At 39.5% G+C, this 23,813-nt stretch overlaps 1 protein-coding gene across 4 annotated transcripts in view; it reads left to right on the forward strand.

Annotated features, from left to right (window-relative positions):
* Window positions 1-23,813, forward strand: part of LOC141775075 (connector enhancer of kinase suppressor of ras 2) — an 82,466-nt gene that overhangs the window by 9,432 nt on the left and 49,221 nt on the right. For all 4 annotated transcript variants that reach the window (XR_012595547.1, XM_074648001.1, XM_074648002.1 and 1 more), the window contains exon 2: window positions 11,429-11,592. Coding sequence is in view for 3 of the 4 variants with exons in the window: in XM_074648001.1 (XP_074504102.1) it covers window positions 11,429-11,592 (164 nt within the window). In the remaining variant the exon portion in view is untranslated. The remainder of the gene's footprint in view (window positions 1-11,428; window positions 11,593-23,813) is intronic.

Here is a 23,813-nt window from a genome sequence, read left to right on the forward strand (position 1 = left end):
GTTCCCTTTAGTTCTACCGAACATTTTCAGCTGGTTCACTCTCCCAGCTCTCATCAGCGACATTCCCAAGCACATCAGGCAGCTGTTTCCACATTAAAAAAGCTCTTTGAACCCACCGTAGGCTACCTGCCCAGTACCACACAACTGACAGACAAAGTTATCAACTAGCTGGTGAAGAAAGTGAAGCATTCAGCTGCTAAAGATGTGTGAAATATCTTTTCTATAATAATAATAATGGTGGAGAGAAAAACAGAGCTAAAAGAAGAGTTAATACAAGACTCCAAATAAATACTGTTGCTCTGTGTCTGGTCTTTGCTAACATGTGTGCCATACTATCTTTGTAAAGCTGTCAACTATGTTGTTTAAAGCTTGTTGTGCTGCTCCGAAGTGGTCAAAAAATTAGATAATGCAGCTTTAAGCGTGAAATACTTGTTCCTTTGGCCGTGAGCAGTGTGATTGGTCAGTGCATTACAAGTGAAACACTAGTTTATACCCTCACTGGACTGGCTCCTCAATGATTCTTCTGTGGTTGGTTTTATTATTATTGCTAGGTCGTTGTGGTGAATACTGAACTCATTATTAGCTGTTAGCGCTATAACATGCAGTGTATCTGCCAGAGTATATTTGGTCTTTAAGAGTGGAAGCATTTCAAGAAGAAGGCTGCTCTCTTAAAGCTATATTTTTAATAAAACTGTCACTATATCCTAACAGTAGTGTATGAGACATATAATCTGTGAAAGAAATCATGTTGCTTTGCCTCCTCCTAGTGCTCCTATATGGCATTTGCAAGTTTCCACCGAACCCGGACAAAAACAACCAATCGCAGCTGTCAATCACTGCTCGCGAAACTCGCAAACTGCCTACATCTTGCCTCAAATGTTTCAGAAACATATTGTAGTGTACTGTTTAGCTGTAAAATGACAAAGTTTGTGACCCAGCTGCCATGTTGAAACCTTCGAGACAAAACCAAGCCCCGCCCACCGGCCGGAGCAAACTTTCTCATTTTACAGCAAAACAGTACACTACAAGATGTTTCTGAAAACATTTTATGTGACAAATAGGCATTACAGTAATGAATCTTGATTCATATTTGATCAACACTGCCTAGTTTGAGCATTTGATCGGAGTTTGCGAGTTTTGCAAGTAGTGATTGACAGCTGCTTTAGAGACTGCTCGGCTCTGATTGGTTGTTTTCCTTCGGCGCTGTGAAATCTTGCAAATGCCATTAGGAGCACCGGAGGACACAGAGGAACATATTTTTTTCATATATCATCTGTCTCATGCACTACTGTCTGGATATAGTGACAGTTTTATATAAATAACTTTTTTATCATATTTGCTCAAAGTTACCTACTGCACCTTTAATGTCAACATGTGAACATATTAATTGTGACATTTCCTCCAGTACGGGATTGTTTGGAAAAGTGTGCTTCTTTGCTGCACAGTCTATTCTTTACTGCTCTTCTCAAACTACAGCTGAAGATACATTTAAATGGGGTGGAATATTGATAGTTAGGGCTTGTGAGGTAAAGCTAACGTCCATGTTAATATATTATTAGACTTCTACTGTAGTCGCTTCAGATTCCCTGAGGTCGGTTAGGTCCTCAGAGTCGAGCTCTGCCTCTGAACTCCTCGCAGCTTCCTGGTTGACCCTGTTTCCCGTCGTCGTGCTCCTTCTTGACACCTCCCTGCTAGCTGGATTTCAGCAAGGAGGCCGTGGTGCACTTGAAAGCTCACATACCGGGGAGCTAAAATGCCATGTTCTTAAGAATATTCTGTCATGATGTGATGAATATTTCACAGTAGGAATATTTTCGGCGAGTGTTGTGTCTTTTCTTCCCACTCACCGAAGCACTTACTCCAGCTGGAGGCTCAAAGCTGGAGGCGGGGGCACGGCAACGGGACAGGAGTCTTTGCTTAGCCCTGGCTTTAGCCTGACCCAAACGTGGTCTCAGAGGAAAACACATGTTTGACAGTCTGATATCAGTTGATGTTAATGCAAAGTAACTGCTCGGGCGAGAGTGTAAATGCAGTCTTTTTTTATTGTGGCCTTCAACAAGCTTTCAGTCAGTGTGTGGAGCATATACAGTATATAGGCAGCAACTGCTGATCCCTCACTTCTGCTCGGAGGCCTCTCTCGCTTTGGTTGCCCGGCAACCCCGGTATTTTCCGAAGGGGAGGGGTTTATTTTGCTGAGGAAAGACGAGGGAAAGATTGGAGGGAATTGCATGAAATGTGGATGAAGCTGTCAACACGAGATGCTCGCCGGAGCCTCGGGGATTCACTGATGGTCGGGATCATGGGATTCCTCTGTTTCTTGCAGAGATAGTTCAGTTTTGCTAACAAGAAATATTTGTATACCACATCAGGCTGCGGGCACAAAACAAGAGACACAATAAAAATCTAGTGCCTTTGTGGTAAGGATGTGGTTCAACAGCATTTTAAATCTAAAGCACCGAATCAAGTTACAGAATCTGAATCCGTTTGATTTTATTTGATAATTAAAAACACAGTTGTTAAAATCATTGAGGATGAAAAATAATGCAGCCTTATGGCTTATTTTGAATTCCTTCCCAAATCGAAATGGGCCAGTTTTCAGCAATTTGTAACTTAAAGGATTACTTTGGTATTTTTCAACCTGGACCCTATTTTCACATATTTTTGTGTCTGTGACTAATGAGGACAACACCTTTTGAAATTGGTCCAGTATTGAGGGAGCACACTGCAGCCGCTGAACAAGCTGTAATGTAATCATTTGGCTTAGTGCTTGTTTCTGCCACTGACAGGCTCAGATTGTTATTATAAGTGTCTGACAACATTATAGAAAGGACCCTACAGAGAAATGGGACATTTTTCTTACCCTTCGCTTGATCCAGTCTGTTTGTTGTTGTGTGTCTCGCTCGGAGAAGCCTCGCTGTGAAATGTGGCATCACATCCACATTGTGGAAATCATCTAAATATTCAGCCATGACACTGAAATTACTTTAGATAACACTAAGCTACGCTGTCTGTACTCCAACACATAAAACCTCTGAATACCGGTGTCCCGTGGCACTCCTCTCTCCACTCACGTTTCCACCGTTGTCTTCCTGCAACAAGTCAAATGACACAATGACAAACGGAAGCGAAAGGTAAGAAAAAGGTTTTATTTCTCTGTAGGGTTTTTTCCATAATGTTGTCAGACACTTATGATAACAATCTGAGCCTGTCAGTTGCAAAAACAAGCACTTTTAGTGGACATAAATTGACGGTGCCAGGTTGCCCCATATGATTACATTACAGCTGGTTTAGCGGCTGCAGCGTTCTGCCTCAATACTAAACCAATTTCAAAAATTGTTGTCCCCATTAGTCACTTAGACACAAACACATGGGAGATAGGGTCCAGGTTGAAAAATGCAAGTTATCCTTTAAATCAAAGGTAACGGTTTGTCATTCCTAGACCTAAAATTTAAGCTTTGCTGGACAGATTACATATTTTCTACCTAGCTACATGACAAGCTGCATGTTTTGCTTTTTGCTAATTAAAAAAGAGAGAAGAGATAGAGATAGTTGGAGCTTTTGTTAGCACTATTCTGTGGTGCTTTTGTCCAGTAAAGATTCTGAATAAGGCTCTCATTCAACTTAAAAGAGGAGCGTACAAAAGCACTGAGATGACTCCAATTCACAAACCCAAGTGACACAGCAGTAATCTTATTATCTCTATTAGACTGTGGGAAAAAAAAACAGACTGTTGACAATTGACAAATTTGTTTTATGAAGAGCTATTCAAAGTGAGCGATATGGGAGATAAGCAGGCAATGCCCTGGCTCAGCAAATACTGCTCAATATTAAGTTCCTGAATCGCAGCAGGAAAGACAATATTTACAGGAAACACATTAGTGAGGCCTGCCATCGCCACGTGAGCAGCGCCCGCTGTAGTGACTCCACACACTGTGGAAGCGGCATGATTTCAACTATCTCTGGTTGAGCTAAATATCTTATTCACAAGTCAGTATCGCTCCCAGGGGAAACTAGCAGCAGCTCATGACTTGATCACACAGAGAGACAACTCTGACATTACTCATGCAAAGTTTCTTTTTGTTTATCTCAGCTGCACGCAGGCTAGGTTTGACTTTTATTACACTACATGGCATACTTAAGCGTGAGGTCAGTTTTTTATATTTCCTGCAGTAAACAGCTGTATGTGAGAAGGTATGGAGGACAGAACCTGCCAGAATAACAGATGAATAAATAAATGACTTGATAAATAAATATGCCATTAAAAGTAGTAAAAATAATATTAAAAATAAAAGAAGTCATTAATTAATTGATAAAATGTGACATCCACTTTTAATTTTTAATTTTTGCATTTATTATTTATTTATTTTTGCTTTTTTTAAATTTATTTTGTATTTATTTCTAAATGTATGTATTTTAGGGCTGTCAATCGATTAAAATATCTAATCGCGATTAATCGCATGATTGTTCATGTTAATTGCGATTAATCGCAAATTAATCGCACACTTTTATCTGTTTAAAATGTACCTTAAAGGGAGATTTGTCAAGTATTTAATACTCTTATCTACATGGGAGTGGGCAAAAATGCTGCTTTATGCAAATGTATGTATATGTCTATTATTGGAAATAAATTAACAACACAAAACAATGACAAATATTATCCAGAAACCCTCACAGGTACTGCATTTACCATACAAATATGCTCAAATCATAACATGGCAACTGCAGCCCAACAGGCAACAACAGCTGTCGGTGTGTCAGTGTGCTGACTTGACTATGACTTGCCCCAAACTGCATGTGATTATCTTAAAGTGGGCATGTCTGTAAAGGGGAGACTCGTGGGTACCCATAGAACCCATTTTCATTCACATATCTTGAGGTCAGAGGTCAAGGGACCCCTTTGAAAATGGCCATGACAGTTTTTCCTTGCCAAAATTTAGCACAAGTTTGGAGCGTTATTTAACCTCCTTCCCGACAAGCTAGTATGACATGTTTGGTACCAATTCATTTCTTCCTATGATAACTTGAAAGCTTCACTCTAGCTTTAAAACTGAGCCTGCTACAACCTCCAAAAGATTGATTGCATTAATGCCAAATTAGTGGCATTTTAAGCATATATTTATTTATTTATTCATTCATTTTTTATTTTTGCCGTTTCCGTCCTCCATTAGAAGGCACTTGGGAGGCAGGAAAAGGGTATTTGTTGTTGCTCGGTGCAGTCACAACCGCTTCAGATCTTGACTAATCGCATCTACATCATTTTAATATCATTAACTGTCTTGTGCGGTGTAGTGCTGACGAACCCGACCCCTATTTGTTGGTTAGTTTGTGTGTATGTGTGTGTTTGCGAGCACCATGTGCTATTTCCAGCTGGCATATGAACTCAGCAGATGAACCCAGATCAGCTGTTTGTCCTCTAGGGGAGGCGTCCTGACTCATGTGATTGGCTAGCAGCTGTGTGTCACAATGCGTATGCATATGTGTGAATGTATGTGTGCAGTTCTGTGCTTGTTGTGTAAGTATGCGAGCGAGAATTCACATTTATTTGAAACAACAAATCACATCGTATCTTTAAAGAGACACTGGATGCACTGCTGTCAACTCAGCATCCCATTCATCTGTGTGTGTGTTGCAGAAGTAGGACGTAGCTATAGTAGGGGGCTTTCCCAGAGGAAACCGAGGTACTCAGCCTGCACCTCTTTGATTCTTTATTCATCACCTCTTTATATAATTCATACTAACTGTAGGTGGAGAGAGGGGGAAAAAAGAGAGGTGCAACTATTAATGATTAGACGCCAGGAAGAGGAATGAAGTCACGACTAGAATAATAAGTGTGAAAAAGTTCATTCCACCTGCAGAGAATATTAAATGTGCAGTGAAGATATTATACTGGCATCACTTTGCAAATACAGTGAGATATTGCATTTGCATTATGATGACATATGCCACATGGTACGACATGACTACCATTAAAAAGCGCTTCCAGAAGGAGAGGCAGCGGTGTAAATGGGGAAGGACGAATATGCGAGTGGCAGCGGAAATGAGAAGGATGTATTGGTTTGGTTTCGGAGGCTCACCTCCCTCCGGACATAAAGATTACCATTTTGAGAAATAGCCATCTTTCCTCTCGTGTCTCTCTGATAGCGAGGGTCAGGAGTCACATATTCAGATAGTCATTAGCTGCGGGGCTTTTCTCTCTGCTCTGTGTCCATGTTCCCAGCATGGCTGTCTCTGCATCAGTAGCTGCTGGCTAGCTAAATAAATCTGAACGCTCAGTCCACTTGTGCCAACACTGGTGATGATTTATTAGACCACGCTAGACTATTTTCCCACTGTAATAAACATTTTACACTGAAAGGAAAGGAAAACAGCTAATTTAAATATAATGCTGGAACGTAGCAGTGCACTTACTCTTAGTGAAGCATTGGTCACCGAGAGCATTCTTGTAAAAACAAAAAAAAAACATGCAGGGCTGTATTGAAATGAATTATCACATATTTTTTTGGTTGTCTGAATAAATATGAGGAACTGGGTATGAGAGTAGACAACAATTTAAATAGCTTCTTACAGCCATTTCCAGAAAAAAACATAGAAAAATTAACATGTGATCACATGTTAACTGTCCACGTGACAGAGTATTGATTCACATGTGCAAGTCAGTGATGGAGAGTAATTAGGTGCATTTACTCAATTATTCTACTTAATTACAATTTTGAGGTACTTACCTTGAGTATTTCCATTTAATGCTACTCAATACTTCTATTCTACATTTCAAAGATAAATATTATGCTCCAATACATTCATTTTACAGCTATAGTTAGTTATCTTTCAGATTCATATTTTACATACAAAAAACATGATAACCTTATAAAATACAACACAGTTATTGGATTTAGCTAGGGCTGACCCCAATGCTCCGAAGCTTCGACCGTTACCATGGTAATCAACCTCCCAATCAGTATTCGTAAATGCTTCATTTTAGTTTAGTATGTAATAATAATGTATAAAGCCCCATAGCTCATGAAATAAGAAATAATCCCACAACATTATTCATTATTCATATTCAACATTAATTATTAGTATTTATTAACAGACGGATATCGCTGTTTGTTGTGTGTAGAGGTGCGTGTGTGTGTACAGTAGTGCGGCAGCAGCACTGAAACGGGGGGAGATGGAGCAAATGATTTCCCGTCTAAACTTTAGATTTAGACTTTACTTTTACGGAGACAAATTAAAACAAAAAAAATATTTCAGATTTGTGTACCTGAACTTTGTTTTTTCTAATTTCCATGAATCATTATCATCATCTCATCCCTTTGAACGGGGTCCTGCCCCTATTTTAGGAACAATACCTGTGAAACTAGCTCCACCTAAAATCAATACAAATAACTAATAACAAAAAAAGATCGAGATCCTTTACCTAAATATTCTCTATATGATATTCAGAGCATTAATATAGCATCAAACAACTATTTGCCATGTAAAGATAGAGAGGAGTAATGTCTACCTGAGCAGAGAATGAAGTCACTCTCCCTCTGTGTTGTAATCAGAGCTGCTCCTTGCTTTGTTGACATCGCCAGGCCGGCCGCATGTGCATTTTAGTCCATCTTCGTGCATGTGAGCGTGCCCCACTGGCCAGCTCAAGGCCGCCGCTCTGCACTGCTCTCATACGTTGGTTACAGCCGATAACGCCGTCCCGACCAACGGCGTTGTTGCGGAAGCGTAGCACCCATCCTCTGGTTCCCCCCCCCCAGGTTAACACTGTTAGCTCTGTCAGCCCTTTTGCTGTTGTTTTCACGTTTAGCGCTGTTAGCACTGTCAGCTGCGAGGTAATGGCTTAGCCGTCGCCATGTTGAGCGCCGTACAGAGGCAATAGAAATGCTCCCAATCTCACATTTAGCACCTTTAGGTAAAAGTTGCAATGCCACAAGGAAAGTATACTCTATTACCAGTAAAAGTCCTGCAGTGGAAATGTTACTTAAGTTATTAGCAAAATATATAAAAGTATTCAACGCAGGAAAATGACCTGTTTGTACTGTATGTAAAACATGTAAAGAAACTAGTAATTATAACTGTCAATGTAGTGGAGTAAGAAGTACAACACTAACCTCTGAATTGCAGTGGATTAGTAGAAAGCAGAAACTGACACGAAATTGAAATATTCAAGTGAAGTACCTCAAATTTGTACAGTTTTATTCTTACAGCATTTTAAATGTTTTAACAATTTGTTCCTAAGTAGTTTCAATAACAGTAACAAATTACATGCGCACCAACAAGTTATCACATGCACCTACTTGATTTTACATGTGTAGTTTTCACATACTTCATGTCATAACATCTCGCCTGAGATAATGTTGTATGTGAAACACATACTAACGTGTGCTATGAGGGGTTGTCCATGGGGAATGTATTCCATTAAACAATTTCCACTTGTGGCGCTGCAGAGCAGATCCTCTTACTGACGTGTTAGATTTTCAATTGCTCTTCTGTGCCGTATGTAACAAGATTGTTTGTCCGTGTCACTCAGAGCAACAGTGGGCTTATATTTCGTCTGTTATGTCCCATGGCATACCAAGAGCAAGATGCCTCCTCTTGCTCATCCTTTGTGGCGAATATGTGTGTGTGTGTGTGTGTGTGTGTGTGTGTGTGTGTGTGTGTGTGTGTGTGTGTGTGTGTGTGTGTGTGTGTGTGTGTGTGTGTGTGTGTGTGTGTGTGTGTGTGTGTGTGTGTGTGGTGACTGTGTTGAGGTGCTACCACACTGTCTGCTCTCTGTCAGCATCGCTTCCCTTGGGCATCAGTGTTTTCCTCACAGCTCCACTCGGCTTTAACAACATGCCTCCGCAGAGGCGTCAAGACCCTGAATAACAGCAGCAGTTGTAATTGTATTTGTACGTGTGATTGTGTTCGAAGTGAGTGTGTTCGCACAGTGCACTGTTTGTGTGGTTCCATGTGTGTGTGTGTGCATGGATTAGCTTCCTCTCATGCTTTTTTTTGCTCTGTGTGTGCTTATTTTGGAGCAGGCTTGTTCATTAGGTCTGTGGGGAGGTGTGCTTTCTGCTGACTTTGTTTGGTTCAAAGCCTGAGGCTCACACTGATCAATAGTATCCCGGACCCACCACGTCTACAGTATGTGCAGCTGATTGGCTCTCTGCATGGCGGGCAGCCACAGCTTAACAGCGGAAAGTCATACGTCAATATGTTGCTCACGTCTCTCTGGGTATATTTTGGACACACCCTTAATCACTCAGAATGTGCATGAAATTCAGCTTTTTCTGCAAACTCTGAAAAAATGCATTGCTTTTTATTCTTTTGCATGTAAAAAGCATCACAGGAAATCGTATTGCAGCACGGTGTGCAATCATCAGATATTGGGAAGCCAACCCAACAGATATGTGTTTTCTAGGTGACAGTTAGTAAGTTGTCGATAAAGCATTGATGAAATTTCCGGCTTTAGGCTGGTGTTTAGCCTGTGTTTCTATTTGGCAGACTTTAGCATTGAGTTTTTGGTGTGTGGGTGTCTGCACTCATGCCTGAATTCTGTATTGCAGCTACAGTATAAGTGGACCAGGATTCAGAGTACAACATGACAGAGAGGAACTCAAATCTGTATTTTTATCAGTCTGCAATCAATATTTCCTACTAAGGATGTAATGATACCAGAACTTTAGTAGGCCTATAGTCAATACCAATACCAGAGAAATTCCACGACTCTCAATACCCAGTTCGATTCCATAGTAATAAACGAAAAGAAAACAATAAACCCCATGTACTTTAATATACTTGCCTTTATATCCGTTTGCATACTGTTTTTTTGCAAATTTACTAGTAATCCCTGATGATCCGCCTCAAGTTTCTCGCCAAAAACAAAATTTTACAGGATTACATTTGAATTAGGGCTGTCAGTTGGTTAAAATATTGAATCGAGTTACCTCTCAGTGCACTTCCTCCAATCATTCCTGACAGTCAAGTCATTGACTTCGGTAAAGTTGGAAAGACATTGACAGATTCAAACTTCCTGGATCAATAACTCATAACCGAAACGTTGTTAAAACACAAACGACGGCTCTTTCTAACCATAGTAAGGTAGACAACGAGATACAACCTCATTTTAATCAAAACGAGCTGTCCTTCTCGAGCTGGACACATTACATTGGTCTGTATGCGCAGCCGGCTGTGAGACGAGTGGTCAGGGACCGTCTACAAAGTGCAACGCCGAAAAGAGATGCCATAAAAATATTCAATAACTTCAGTATTATACCGTGCAGTACCACCAAAATGACTTCACACATCAACGGTCTCCTCATAGTTGTACTACTAAACTTATTTTGGAAAAATATGCTTTTACATAATTTTGGTGGCACTACACTTTATAACAGTGAAGTCATTGAATATTTTTCCCAATAAAAATAAACCAAAATTATACAAACTCACATTTTCCAAAATAAGTGTTGTAGTACAACCAGAATGTGACCATTAGTGAGTGAAGACATTTTGGTGGCACAACACTTTATAAAAGTGAAGTTATTGAATATTTTTCCCATTCAAAATTCACAAAAATTATGCAAAAGCATATTTTTCCAAACTAAATGTTTTAGTACAACTATGAGGAGACCATTGATGTGTGAAGTAATTTTTTGTATTACTACACTGTATAATAGTGAAGTTATTGAATATTTTTGTAGCAACTCTTTTCGGCGTTGCACTTTGTCGACGGTCCCTGACCACTCGTCTCACAGCCTGCTGCGCATAGATACCAATGTTATGTGTCCAACTCGGAGGACGGCTCGTTTTGATTAAAATGAGGTTGTAGCTCGTTGTCTACCTTACTACGGTTAGAAAGAGCCCTCGTTTGTGTTTTAACAACGTTTCAGTTATGCGTTATTGATCCAGGAAGTTTAAATCTGTCCTTTATATTTGTTTGCATAATTTATTTTTTTGCGAATTTACTAGTAATCCCTGATGATCCGCCTCAAGTTTCTCACCAAAAACTAAATTTTACAAGATTACATTTGAACACTTCATGTTAACGTTATAATTTACCTTCACCCAATGCTCATTTTTACTGAGTAGAGCTTGAATCATAATGTAACTCAGTGCAACCTCTGTCATTTAGCCTACTGGGAGTGTGCTTCCCACCGGCTGCTTACACCTGCTGTTAAAAAGCTCTCCTCCTGCTGATTTCATCACAGATTTGTTGTTCACAATGTAGCATTATCAGGGAATCTTTTTCTATCATACTCAAATACCGGTTCTTGTGACATCCCTATTTCCTATACTCATTTTTATATTTTTTTTGTCTCTGGAGGGGCATTAAGCTCTCTAATTAGGCACATTAGTAATATTTATATATTACTAAACTGACCCCTTATACACAGTGATAGCACCCAAACATCCGCACTGGCTAATCTGTGTCTGTCTGTGCTCTCCTCAGGTCTGGACGACTGTCTCCAGCAGTACGTGAAGAGTTTCGAGCGGGAGCAGATGGGAGGAGAGCAGCTGCTGCACATCACCCATCAGGAGCTGGAGGAGCTGGGTGTCACCAGAATAGGACATCAGGAGCTCATCCTGGAAGCTGTCGACCTGCTCTGTGCCCTGGTCAGTCAACCTCTGTCACTGTCACTGACACTCGTACTCTCAATCGATTTGAAGGGTGTGATGTATACGCACATATGCTGGTGTTTTTGTGTGTTTTAGTGTGTCTTACCATTGGTCAGATATACTGGATTGATATGAGACTACCATGAGCCAACTATGGAGCCCCAGAACTGTCAAAATGTAGTAAAAGGTTATCACACAAGTCAGAAATAGAACTGAATACATGAATAAATAATAAGTAGCTAACTTTGTCAGCTAAAATGCTTTAGTCACTGTTACAAGAAGGGATGCTGCAACAGCATGTAGCACTGAATATGGATGATTAAAGAGGACCTATTATGCTCATCTTCAGGTGCATACTTGTATTTGGGGTTTCCACATACAGAACATGTTTACATAATTTAATGTTCAAAAAACGCTTTACTTTTCTCATACCGGCTGTGCTGCAACACCTCTTTTCACCCTCTGTCTGAAACGCTCTGTTTCATCCCCAAAAGCCCAGTCTGCTCTGATTGGTCAGTTGGCCCACTCTGTTGCGACTCTGCTCGAGCTCAGCTCTACTAGCTTTGTTTGAGGCCGTGCCAAACTAACCGCTAGAAGAAAAGGCGGGAGTTCAAGCAAGGTGTTTCAGGAGCAGTGTTTCTGTGGATCAGAGTAGCTCCCTTTGGTGTGAACTTTGGGCTTTGTAACTTTGCAGACCCATGCACAAAAAACTATATAACACAATTAAGGACAGGGAAAAAGCACAAAAGCATAATAGGTCTCTTGCACTGGCTGGTGTTTTAATGATGAAGGTTAGCTTCAGCCAGGTAGCAATAAAGGCTGATGCTCACTGTGTTTAGCTAACAGTGTTTTCAGTTAAACTTGCTAGCCACACAGTCCGTATGATTAACTTACTCCGCTGATGTTTGACACTAGGGCAATAATATCTAGAAGAGTAAGAACAATTCAGTTTTAATTTATTTTATCAGCTGAGCGGAGGTGAAGACAAAAAATAATATACATAACATGATTTCCCTTTTTTTTATCCGCAGATTCTTTTTACACGCCATTTTAGTTATTTAAACTGTCATTTCCTCCCAAAACCTCACAGAAACACGTCTCTCTGCATGAAACACTCAAAACTGGATACATATGAATTAATCTGTCATTCCTTCAAAAAACCTCCTAGAAACACATTTCTCCATATACAGTAGGTTACCTCCAAAACTGGATGAATATGAAAGGCATATCATAAAGTGGGCATGTCTGTAAAGGGGAGACTCGTGGGTATCCAAAGAACCCATTTTCATTCACATATCTTGAGGTCAGAGGTCAAGGGACGCCTCTGAAAATGGCTATGCCAGTATTTCCTCGGCAAATTTTCTAATTTTAGAGCATTATTTAGCCTCCTTCATGACAAATCATGACATGGTTGATACCAATGGATTCCTTCGGTTTTTATAGTTTTATAGTTTCATATGATGTGTGTACCTTCACTCTACCTCTAAAGCTGAACCTGCTACAGCCTCTGAAAGACAGTAAAGTCGGTCGGTATCCCACAATCCCGCGGGTCTCAGGGGGTTAACTAAAGTATTATTTATTGAGTTAATCAGTTGCATTTTTTGCTTAAACTGATAAAATCACATTGGTTTTGGGGCTCCATAAAAAACTCTCCTGTCACACATAAATTGTATATATTTATACAATATCAAAATATTTTATCCTTATTACCAAGAATTCTCCAACATACTTGTAATAAACTGTGTGAATCTTAAAGAGCTTTATTTCCCTCTTCAATAACTCTTTTATTGACTGACATTATGTACAATCCCAAACACAAAATACCAGAGGGAAGTAAACAGCAAAGTATAAAGAGAAAACACAATGAATGCATGTTGCATGTTGCTAGATAGCATGTTCCTGGCTGGTTCGAGTGTTAGCGGTTAGCTTGCCAGCTGATTTAAATGATGTCTATTTTACAGTTTGATTTAGGGAAAGTTTTTGTACAGCTGCTTGTGTTTTGACAATATTTAACATTTGAGAATATTTTCTTCTTTTGAAACAAGATTTTCGTGGAAAAATATCTAAGATATCAAAGAAAATATTATTTGGGTTTTAGTGGCCAAATTCAGGTATCGTATTGACACTAGTGTCCAAGAATTTGAAAGCATACCCAGCCATAGTATCCACTCTATATCTACCTTTAGTGTCCTTTAAGAATTAATTTGATCAAATAGGTTATAAAAAGTATTTATATATACGTATATTTCTTTTTTTCAAAAACTTTTTAATATATATATAATTGTTGTTCTGATTGCCAGAATTACTTTATGACCAATTTAGAGTAAGTTCATGTAACTGCTGAAGAAATTCTCACAGGTAGAAAGATTTCTATATTGGTTGTTGTTTATTTGCCCCCACCAGTTATTGATATTGGTTTAAGAAATGGCTAGAGAAAGCCTCCATCATTTGGGCCCTGCTTTGTGTGTGTACTGCCTCGGTCACTGCTGACTGTATGTGCAGTGGCCCTGCTCAGGATTAGGGAATTAGGGGGAATTAGGTGCTACTCTCCCAGAGAGAGAAAGAGACAGAGACGAAGGGAGAGTGAGAGGGAAAGAGAGAGGAAGAGGAGGAGAGAGAGAGAGAGAGAGAGAGAGAGAGAGTATGTAGAAAGAGTATGCAGGATGCACCTTATCTCCCAGGCACACATGGCTGGATTAGTTGGGGCTGTTTGAATGTGTGTGAGCGTGTGTGAGTGTCTGTGGGTGCGCACACATGTTTCTGTGTGTGTGTGTGTGTGTGTGTGTGTGTGTGTGTGTGTGTGTGTGTGTGTGTGTGTGTGTGTGTGTGTGTGTGTGTGTGTGTGTGTGTGTGTGTGTGTGTGTGTAGCTCTTCTCATTCAAACGTTCCAGCATGGGAATGAGTGTCCCAGAGCAGCAATCACCATATGTCCAGGAACTGGACACACACCACACACATATACTGTAGGGATGCCAGGTAGACAAGATGTATCACTAAAGTCGTATTAAAGGATAATTCCACCTTATTACAACTTAGGTTCTAGCTAGGGCTGCAACTACCGATTATTTAAATTTTTAATTAATCTGTTGATTATTTTCTCAATTAATCGATTAGTTATTTGGTCTATAAAATGTATGAAAATTGTGAAAAATGTCGATTAGTGTTTCTCGAAGCCCAAGATGACATCCTCAAATGTCTTGTTTTTTCCACAACTCAAAGATATTCAGTTTGCCATCATAGAGGAGTAAAGAAAACAGGAAACATTCACATTTAAGAAGCTGGAATCAGAGAATTTAGACTTTTTTTTCCTTAAAAAATTACTCAAGCTGATTAATCGATTATCAAAATTGTTGGCGATTAATTTAATAGCTGACAACTAATCGAATAATCGATTAATCATTGCAGCTCTAGCTATCCTTATGTATATATATATATATACATATATCTATATATAGATATATGTATATATATCTATAATAATAACACTGTGCTAATCAAGTTAATTGCTGAGATGTGGGAACACATCAACATCTGGAGAAGAAACTTTGACAAACACTACCGTTCAAAAGTTTGGGATCACCTGTTTGACGTTTTTCTCCTTAACTTCAATAATGGCTATTTTAACAGAGATAAACAAAGCTGTATAATTAAGATACCAAATGCATTATTTACATTTGAAATAGTTTTGGCCCCAAAAGATGAATATTGAAATGATTCAAACTTCCATTTCGGCTAGTCAATGTCCATTCAGTGTTGCATGACAGGGGAGGATACTGTTGGAGTGATTTTTCCCCCAAATACCTTTAGATTTTGAATTTGTTTTCTAGTCCAGAAAAGTGTAAGTGACCCACGATCATTATTGAACCACAACGGTGTAGGGATACACCGATACCTGGGCTTTTGGTATCCAATACATAGTACCAATCCGATACCAGTGTTTAATCAATAAGCTGTATGCCTCACTGTGTGGAAGTGACTGGGATCTTTATGTGTACAGCAACATCAGACTTGACTTAAACATCGATTTCCTAACTTTGTAAAACAAAATGTAACAAATAAATACATAGATATAAATTTACTGATTTGTTATTTATTATTAAAATAATGAGTAATCAGCAAATTAGTAAAAAAAAAAATTCAAAAGGAATAGGAATTACAATTCAAGTGTAAACCTTTTTAATGCAGCAACAAATTGGTCAAAACTTAAACTCGCTCTAAAAATTAAAATTCCAGCACATAATCTAAATAGTATATAAACATGGAATTGAATTGAATGGATCTGTCCCATTTTCACCGATACCCGATCCAGCTATTTGAGTCTGTGTCGGCCCATTATCTGATCCGGTATCGGTATCGGTGCACACAACGGTGCAATCGGGCTCCAAGTGTTTTGGTTTTAACTGTGATTTGTCAGTCTATATAGTGTTCAGCTGATATTCCAATAGTGCTAACCATAGACTAACCATCTATTTCTGTTTTGAAGTTTTAAGAATAGCTTTGCTAAAGAAACACGCCTGTTAATTCCAGCTTGTTATAGACATTATTGTGCACTTGACACTGAAACCTGTTCCTATTTAAATCTGCACACATTTTGATGCTAAGCTTCTTTTACCAATGACTGGTGATTTCTTCTATTCTTATTCAACTGTTGCTCAGAGGTATCTCTGTCTCCTTTTGCCCTATCAGTTCAATCTGGTTGAACCATTGTGCAGCGTTTTATTCTCCATGTACAAAACAGGACTTTTTCTGCAAACCCTTCATACAAAATAGCATCTATTTGTAAAGAGGTCTTTCTACAACCTAAAAGCATGAAAGTCCATTCAAAAATATAGAGTATCACCAAATCAAGCTTTTGTTGCGGGCGATTCCAGACTTTTGAATGAGTATTTTCATGTACAAAGAGGGATTATTACAGGCATGTTGGCAATGCTCACTTGTAGTTTAGATAATCTGGCTAAACTGTTGGCTGGTTTACAACTTCTCTGATCATGCCACTGCTCATTTCTTGTCTTGTTCTGTTTCTGTTGCAAAGTTGCAGTGTTTTCCAAGATCTCAGCAATTACTTTGTTGAGTAAAATATTTTCATAATCAATAGAAATGAAGGCCAAAACTGCAAAAATAAGACCCAAGTTATAATAAATCAAAATTATCCCTTAAGATAGCCGCAGGGAAGCAACTCTCAACTGACCTCCTTATACCGCTCATTAACTGTACTCTCCAGGTAACAAAGGGACGCTGCTCTCTAGTACCTGCTGTGAATATTTGGATAATAAAGGACGATTCACTGTCGTCAGCAATATAATCCATCATAAGGAAAGCAGAACCCCGTTCCCCTGGCTCAACCGTTATGACTTTCTGGTCTTTCTACAGTAAAAAAAGGGGAGCTTCTGTGGCCCCGGATCAATGCAAGTTTCAAGCGCTGACTGAGCTTTCAGTCTCGCTGTAAATGTGGAAAAGTCCCTTCTTTTATGCCTATGCAATCGAGTTTTTGCCCCCAGCATGTATGCTAAGCAGGTTTCTGTGGGTGCAGTGAATTTTCAGCAAGATGTGCTGGGAAATGGGCATAATTTCAGAATGAAATCACTGCTCATCCCAAAACCCTGAATTGAAAGGCTCATAGGTGTCATTGTATTGATGTTACATTAAAACGTGTAAAAACTGAGCAAATTAAAACATCTATTTATTAACTCAAAACAACAAAAATAACAAAAGTCAGCTATAGAAGCCAGGTCACAATTTTGCACAGAATTATTGAATATTGCTGTTGCCCAGTCTACAAATTACATATATATGCAAGAATAAATAAGTGAATGGAAACAACAATAAATGGTTGTTAGAGTTTCTAGTTCATTTACAGTGTTTAAATACAGTTCATAGTAAATTTAACAGGTTAAAATAGTAAACCGCTAATAGAGAAATCTTTTTCGCTTGTAAATAAAGTTAACTGCAGTTTAAGTAGTCTGGTTGTCACACACTGTCTGTCTTGACATTTCTGTATTTTTATTGGATGTTGATGAGCTGTCGCCCAATCAAATCCATCAAAACGGTGTTACAAGGAATTGAAACTTGTTAATGCTCGCTAAAGGATAGTACCAGGAGACATTTGAGCTTTTTTTTGGGAGCATATAGCGTCTGGTTGTTGCCGCCAGATGCTGGTATTCCCTCATCATTTCATTCACCAGTTCATCACCCAGCTTGTCCAACCGTCTGCTCAGGGAGGTCGTGAGTAATAAACTGCTGCATGCTCCATTTTTTTTCCTGCTTGCTTTGCAAGGGAAACGGTCACTAAGTTTAAGACCACCAAGCTGATCGACTCAGGTCTGCATCGTTGTAATTATTTCAAAGGACAATATTTTGTTGAGTTGCAGACTGTGAGAGAGGGTGTGCATATTAGTTTGCAGCCTTATCTTGGAATTTGGTGTTTAATTGATGCAGAAGAGTAATATGTGAAGGTTTAAACTTTACAATGAACCTTACAATTGGATTGAAAGTATGAGTAGTTAAGACAAATGAATAATTCTTTTCACGGATCACTTTGTATCTTGTAGGTTGTGTCTACTGGTGCCTAATAGAGTCCTGAGGCCTGTACTACGGACTCAAGAGCAAATAAAGAAAATAAATATAAAATCATAATACAAAGTGGTAAACACCCAGAGCATAAATCCAGCTGTCCTTTCTGCATTTTTCAGTTTAAACTGTGTTGTTTTTAGCCTGGATTATGACTTAAACTTCTTCATATGTGTGTGATATTATCATACAATCAACGCACTGAGCTCTGATTGGTCAGTAGGAGGTGCTTCAATACAAGTTGATCTCTTATCTGGAACATAACCTGCTCCGGAGCAGGTTAGCTGTTCAGCATCAGTTATCATGGTGATCTACCCCGGTAAGAAGTGAACCACCTTCGTAGTACGGAAAACCCAGAGTTACACCTGAAGTTACCTCGCTAACGCCAAATCCTGCTTCGTAGTTCAGGCCTCTGGTAATCTCTCTCTCTAGGAAAGCTGTCACACAAATTGTGATGTTATTTTGCACCCCCTGGGTCAGCTGATGAGGTTGAGATTAGCTTTTTACATTCAAGCTGTCCTTGTGGTGTCCCCCAAAGTTTTATTTTAGAGCCAGAGGACAGGCATGATTCTCTACTGAGTGACAGCTCAGCAGTCTGTTAGGGCTGACACACAGACACACATTCATATCTGTCAGGAATTTAGAGCTTTTAATCATTCTGTCCTTCATATGTTTGGATTTGGAGAGGAAACCGGAGCACCTGCATGGAAGAAAACTAATGCAAACAGACAGGATGTTCTGCCTCTATACCAAAACATCTTACAAACAACTTCAAATATATCAGTCTTCAAAACCTAACAACTCTGAAACTTAAAAATATCTTGGCATAATCCAAAATATTAATTAGGTAGCTTTATTATGTTTGGAGCTTTGTCCCAGTTCTGCTTTTGTTCTGAGACAAGTGATTCATGCCGTCATCTCCTCCTGTAACTCTTTCACACAGATGACTCAGCTTTCTATGGTGGTTCCTTTCCTTTTCAGTGTTACCCCGTGTGACTCCAAAATGGATTTTAACATCCTGCGTGAAAGTTAATAAACGGTCTGCCATAATTTATAATTCTTGTCCTTTTCGTCTTCATTTGAGCTAATTAGGAGGAACAGGATTCCTCAGCTGAAGGAAAGATTAAATGAATGTTGAATGTTATCTTTGGATTAGCCGCTGTAGTCTGTGAGGTAGCATCCCCCCTTTATCGTCCGACCCCTCCACTCACCTCTACTTGTATCCTTTGCCCTTTGTTTGATGTGCATGTATGTTTGTCTCTGAGTGATTTTAGTCTCACTGTTCTCGCCCTTTTTTATGTTTTTTTGTTGCAGCACTTTGGTTGATGGTCTTGTAATTGTTTTTCTTCTAGTTGTTGATCGCTCAGGGGTAACACTACCTGAATTAAAACACTTTGTTTCAAACAGTACCATAAAAAAGGTTATTACAAACAAATCAAACCATGTCAGCTTCATAATTTGTATTCAGTTTTTAAGCTGCTGAAGACAGCCCTTTTTTGTTTTATAATTTCAGCCCCTTTATTTGAACTGTAGTCAAGTCAAGTCTATTTATATAGCACATTTCATATGACAGGCATAGACTCAATGTGCTTCTAAAATAAAAGTTTTACCCGTTAACCACAGACTTTAAACCCAACTAAAGCTTGAAAAAACAGATTTGTTTTTAGTCTGCTTTTAAAAGAAGACACTGCAGACGTTAGTTCATGGGGTAGAGAATTCCAGAGAGTCGGACTGTAATGACTGAAGACTGTAAATCAGGGGTGCCCAAATTCTTTCCCTTAGAGGGCCAAAACTGGAACTCAATGGTGGGCCACGGGCCAAAAGTAAACACCTATTGTACTTGATGCAAAATGGTACCATTTTGCATCAAGTACAATAGAATACTAACGAGGGATTACCAACACTTAGTGACAATGTGGCAGCCTGGAGAATAACACTTCTCGGTCACTGCCAAAGACATCAAGAACTCCCAGCAAGCATGCTGATGCTGCGGGAACCAACGCACGGGCATCGATCACAGGGACGTCCCACACCAACACACATGGACGTACTGAGGAGAGATGCTGGACAGTGCTGGCGAGCTAGCCAGATGTATGCAGGACTGAGACAGTTGGAAGCTCCACTTGAAAGCCCGTCTGGGGACGACCCAATGACATCAATTCTGATAGTTGTATTATCACTCTTACCATACACCACTATTGGTTTTGTGTTATCAGTCCTACTTGTATTAGCTATTACAGCTGCTATAGGCTACTATTGTGGCTGCTTCTCTCTCTCTCTCTCTCTCTCTCTCTCTCTCTCTATCTCTATCTATCTATCTCTATCTATCTATCTATCTATCCCCCCCATCCGGTCTCGGCAGATGGCCGCCCGCCCTGCGCCCGGTTCTGCTCCAGGTTTCTTCCCAGTAATCGGGGAGTTTTTCCTGGCCACAGTGCGCTTGGTGGATCCTGTTGGGTCTCTAAACTATGGTGTACGGTCATAGACCTGCTCTATATATAAAGCGTCTTGAGATAACTTCTGTTGTAATTTGACGCTATACAAAAATAAATTGAATTGAATTTAATTTAATTGAATAGGTGTTTAGGATCCCAAGTTCCCCCAAATTGAATATTATTTTAGCTTTTACATAGTTAACCCCTTAAAAACCACCCGCTGAATACAATTGGGCTCATATCCAGTCAGAATTTGTGCATTTCCAAGACTGTTTATGGACCCCAATGTGCAGAAGTATTCAAAGACACCATTTTTAGAATAGGCGAAAATAACACATATATATATATTGCATTAAAAAAAACTGCATGTTTTTTTGCCCCAAACTGCATTTGATTATCATAAAGTGAGTGTGTCTGTAAAGGGGAGACTCGTGGGTACCCATAGAACCCATTTTCATTCACATATCTTGAGTACAGAGGTCAAGGGACCCCTGTGAAAAAGGCCATGCCAGTTTTTCCTCACCAAAGTTTATCCCAATGTTGAGGGCTTTAGCCTCCTTCTCAACAAGCTAGTATGACATGGTTGGAACCAATGGATTCCTTAGGTTTTCTAGTTTCATATGATGCCAGCTTCACTCTAAAACCAAGCCTGATACAGCCTCCGAAAGTCGTAGTAAAGTCGTTCAGGATCGCAGCGATCCCACTGGCCTTTTAATAAAAAAATTAAATACAATTTTTTTCTAACATCTGGCCAAATCTAACTTTATTTTGAACCAACTTTGGCCCGTGTGCCCCACTTTGGGCAGCTCTGCTGTAAATAGATGTTTCTTAAAACCAAGGGGGGAATGGCACTGGTTTCATTTTGAATCCAGTTATAGAAAATATCAGCTGAACTTGCTTTGGGTAAAAAAAAAGAAGAAAAACCTGCAGTAAAAATCAAAAATTCAATACAAAACTCATCTGCTTGAGTTGAGCAGCGAACCCAGATCTCCCAAGCTGAGAGCAACACAATCAATATTCTGTTGATTAATAGAGGTTAGATACTCTACACGTTGGTGCGAGTGAATGTACAGCAGAGCGAGATGAATGATTAATGCTTTACTTTGGAAAATAAAATAATGAAATACTGAGAAGTCTCCCCGTTAGGCCCAAACATTTCATAAACAGCACTAGAGCGTGATTCTTGTGAACAATGGTAGAAATAATCAGCATAGAGAGGAGAGGCCACTCCACACATGGCTGCTATGGCAACCGCATCGACATGAAGTTGGAGGGAGGGGGTGGGGGGGGTTGTTTAATGGCATCGCCCTCTTACTGTATTGATTTGACACACACATGCACGCACCGCTCAAATTAATTCTCTCTCTTTCTCCACACATACGATGAGACAGTCGACACGGGGCATTATTCCCTCGCTTCATCTCAGCACTCTGTCCCCCGGAGAGAGAGACCGACACACCGCTTCAGATCGAATCATACGACAAGCTAATTACAGATGTGCAAACATGTGCCCTCCAAGTTCATGTATACCTCTACATTCCCACAGAATACGGAAGATTATATAGAACGCAGTGTATGCCTGACCCAGTTTCAGTGAGATGCATAGCTGGGTGCTCTCTCTCTCTATCTCTACCTCTTGTCTTCTGCCTCTTTAGTCCCTCTCTCTCTCTCTCTCTCTCTCTCTCTCTCTCTCTCTCTCTCTCTCTCTGCTGCCACTGTGAAACCCTCTCTGCTTTGTAGTCACTGTGGTCGTGACTGTGTAGAATAGATCTAGAGGCAGAGAAGGAATAGATACGTCTAGCTAAGCCTGTGCATCTGACTATACAAGGGTGTGTGTGTGTGTGTGTGTGTGTGTGTGTGTGTGTGTGTGTGTGTGTGTGTGTGTGTGTGTGTGTGTGTGTGTGTAGCCTTTGTGTCAGCAGGAATCAGGCTCTGTCAGGCAGGACATGACTTGAGGTGCCTTGGGACGCTGAGCGCAATGTGGCTCAGTGGGTCTCTCTGTGTGTGTGTGTGTGTGTGTGTGTGTGTGTGTGTGTGTGTGTGTTTAAAAGGGTCACAGTGCAGTAATGGGCTACTCGACCAGCTTGGTGTTCTTGTATTAGCGTGGAGAGTGGCTGTTATATGAAAACGCTAATGGATATTCAGAGATGGTTATTCTAATTTCAGTTAATTCCACTCAGAATAACCACTTAACGATTAATCACAGTAGGTACTTTTTCTGTTAACATGTGGAAGGGTAATCTTTATTTAGACAGATAAAAGTACACATGTGTGAGTTATGTTGTATCTATTCCAAAATCTATTGCAGTTTCACATTACTCTTTGATGTTTCTTTGTGGATACAGAAAGGATTTTTATAAACCTGTAGTTCATTTTGGTAAAGATGAGAGGTGAGATGAGAAGATCGATATCTATCTTATGTAGGGATGCACTGATCCGACTTTTTCAGTCCCGATACCTATAGCGATACCTTCGCTTTGGGTATCAACCGATGCCGAGTACCGATCCGATACCACTGTGTCGAAATGACTGGGATCATTCTTTTATGTGTAAGGCAGCATCAGGGCTGACTTAAACATTGCTTTACTAACTTTGTAAAACCAAATGTGACAAATAAATACATAGATATACATTTACTGAATTTTCATTTATTATTAGAATAAATTGTACACCAGCAACTTGGTAAAAAAATCTTCAACATTAACAGGAACCTGTAAAAACCTTAACAATCGTTTTAATGCAGCAACAAATAGGTCAAAACCTAAACAGGAATTACAATTTCAGTCTATAATATATATAGTATATAAACATAGAATTGAATTGAATAGATCAGCTCCATTGTCACCGATACCCTATACAGCTATTTGAGTCAGTATCGGCCCCATATCTTATCCGGTATCGGTGTATCCCTTATCTCATGTTTTTGAGTTAAGTATGGAGCTACCTACCACTAATTGTCATTTTTACATTTCTTTTTGTGTATACAAAGTGTTAATAAGTGAACGTATTAACAAAAGAGGTGTTTTGTTTCTTCTCATCTAACTCTTGGAAAGATTCCAAAATGGTAAACTATTTAACTTTTAATAAAAAAAAATCACTGCCACAAGTAACCTCAAACCAAGGATTTCTAGCACAATGTCCACACAGTCTGCATAACAAAAGCAGCACATTAGCAGAACAGCATATACTTGTATGTGATTCTCATTCTAAAATGAG

The sequence above is a fragment of the Sebastes fasciatus genome, chromosome 10 (assembly GCF_043250625.1).
Source record: "Sebastes fasciatus isolate fSebFas1 chromosome 10, fSebFas1.pri, whole genome shotgun sequence".
Classification (NCBI taxonomy): Eukaryota; Metazoa; Chordata; class Actinopteri; order Perciformes; family Sebastidae; genus Sebastes; species Sebastes fasciatus.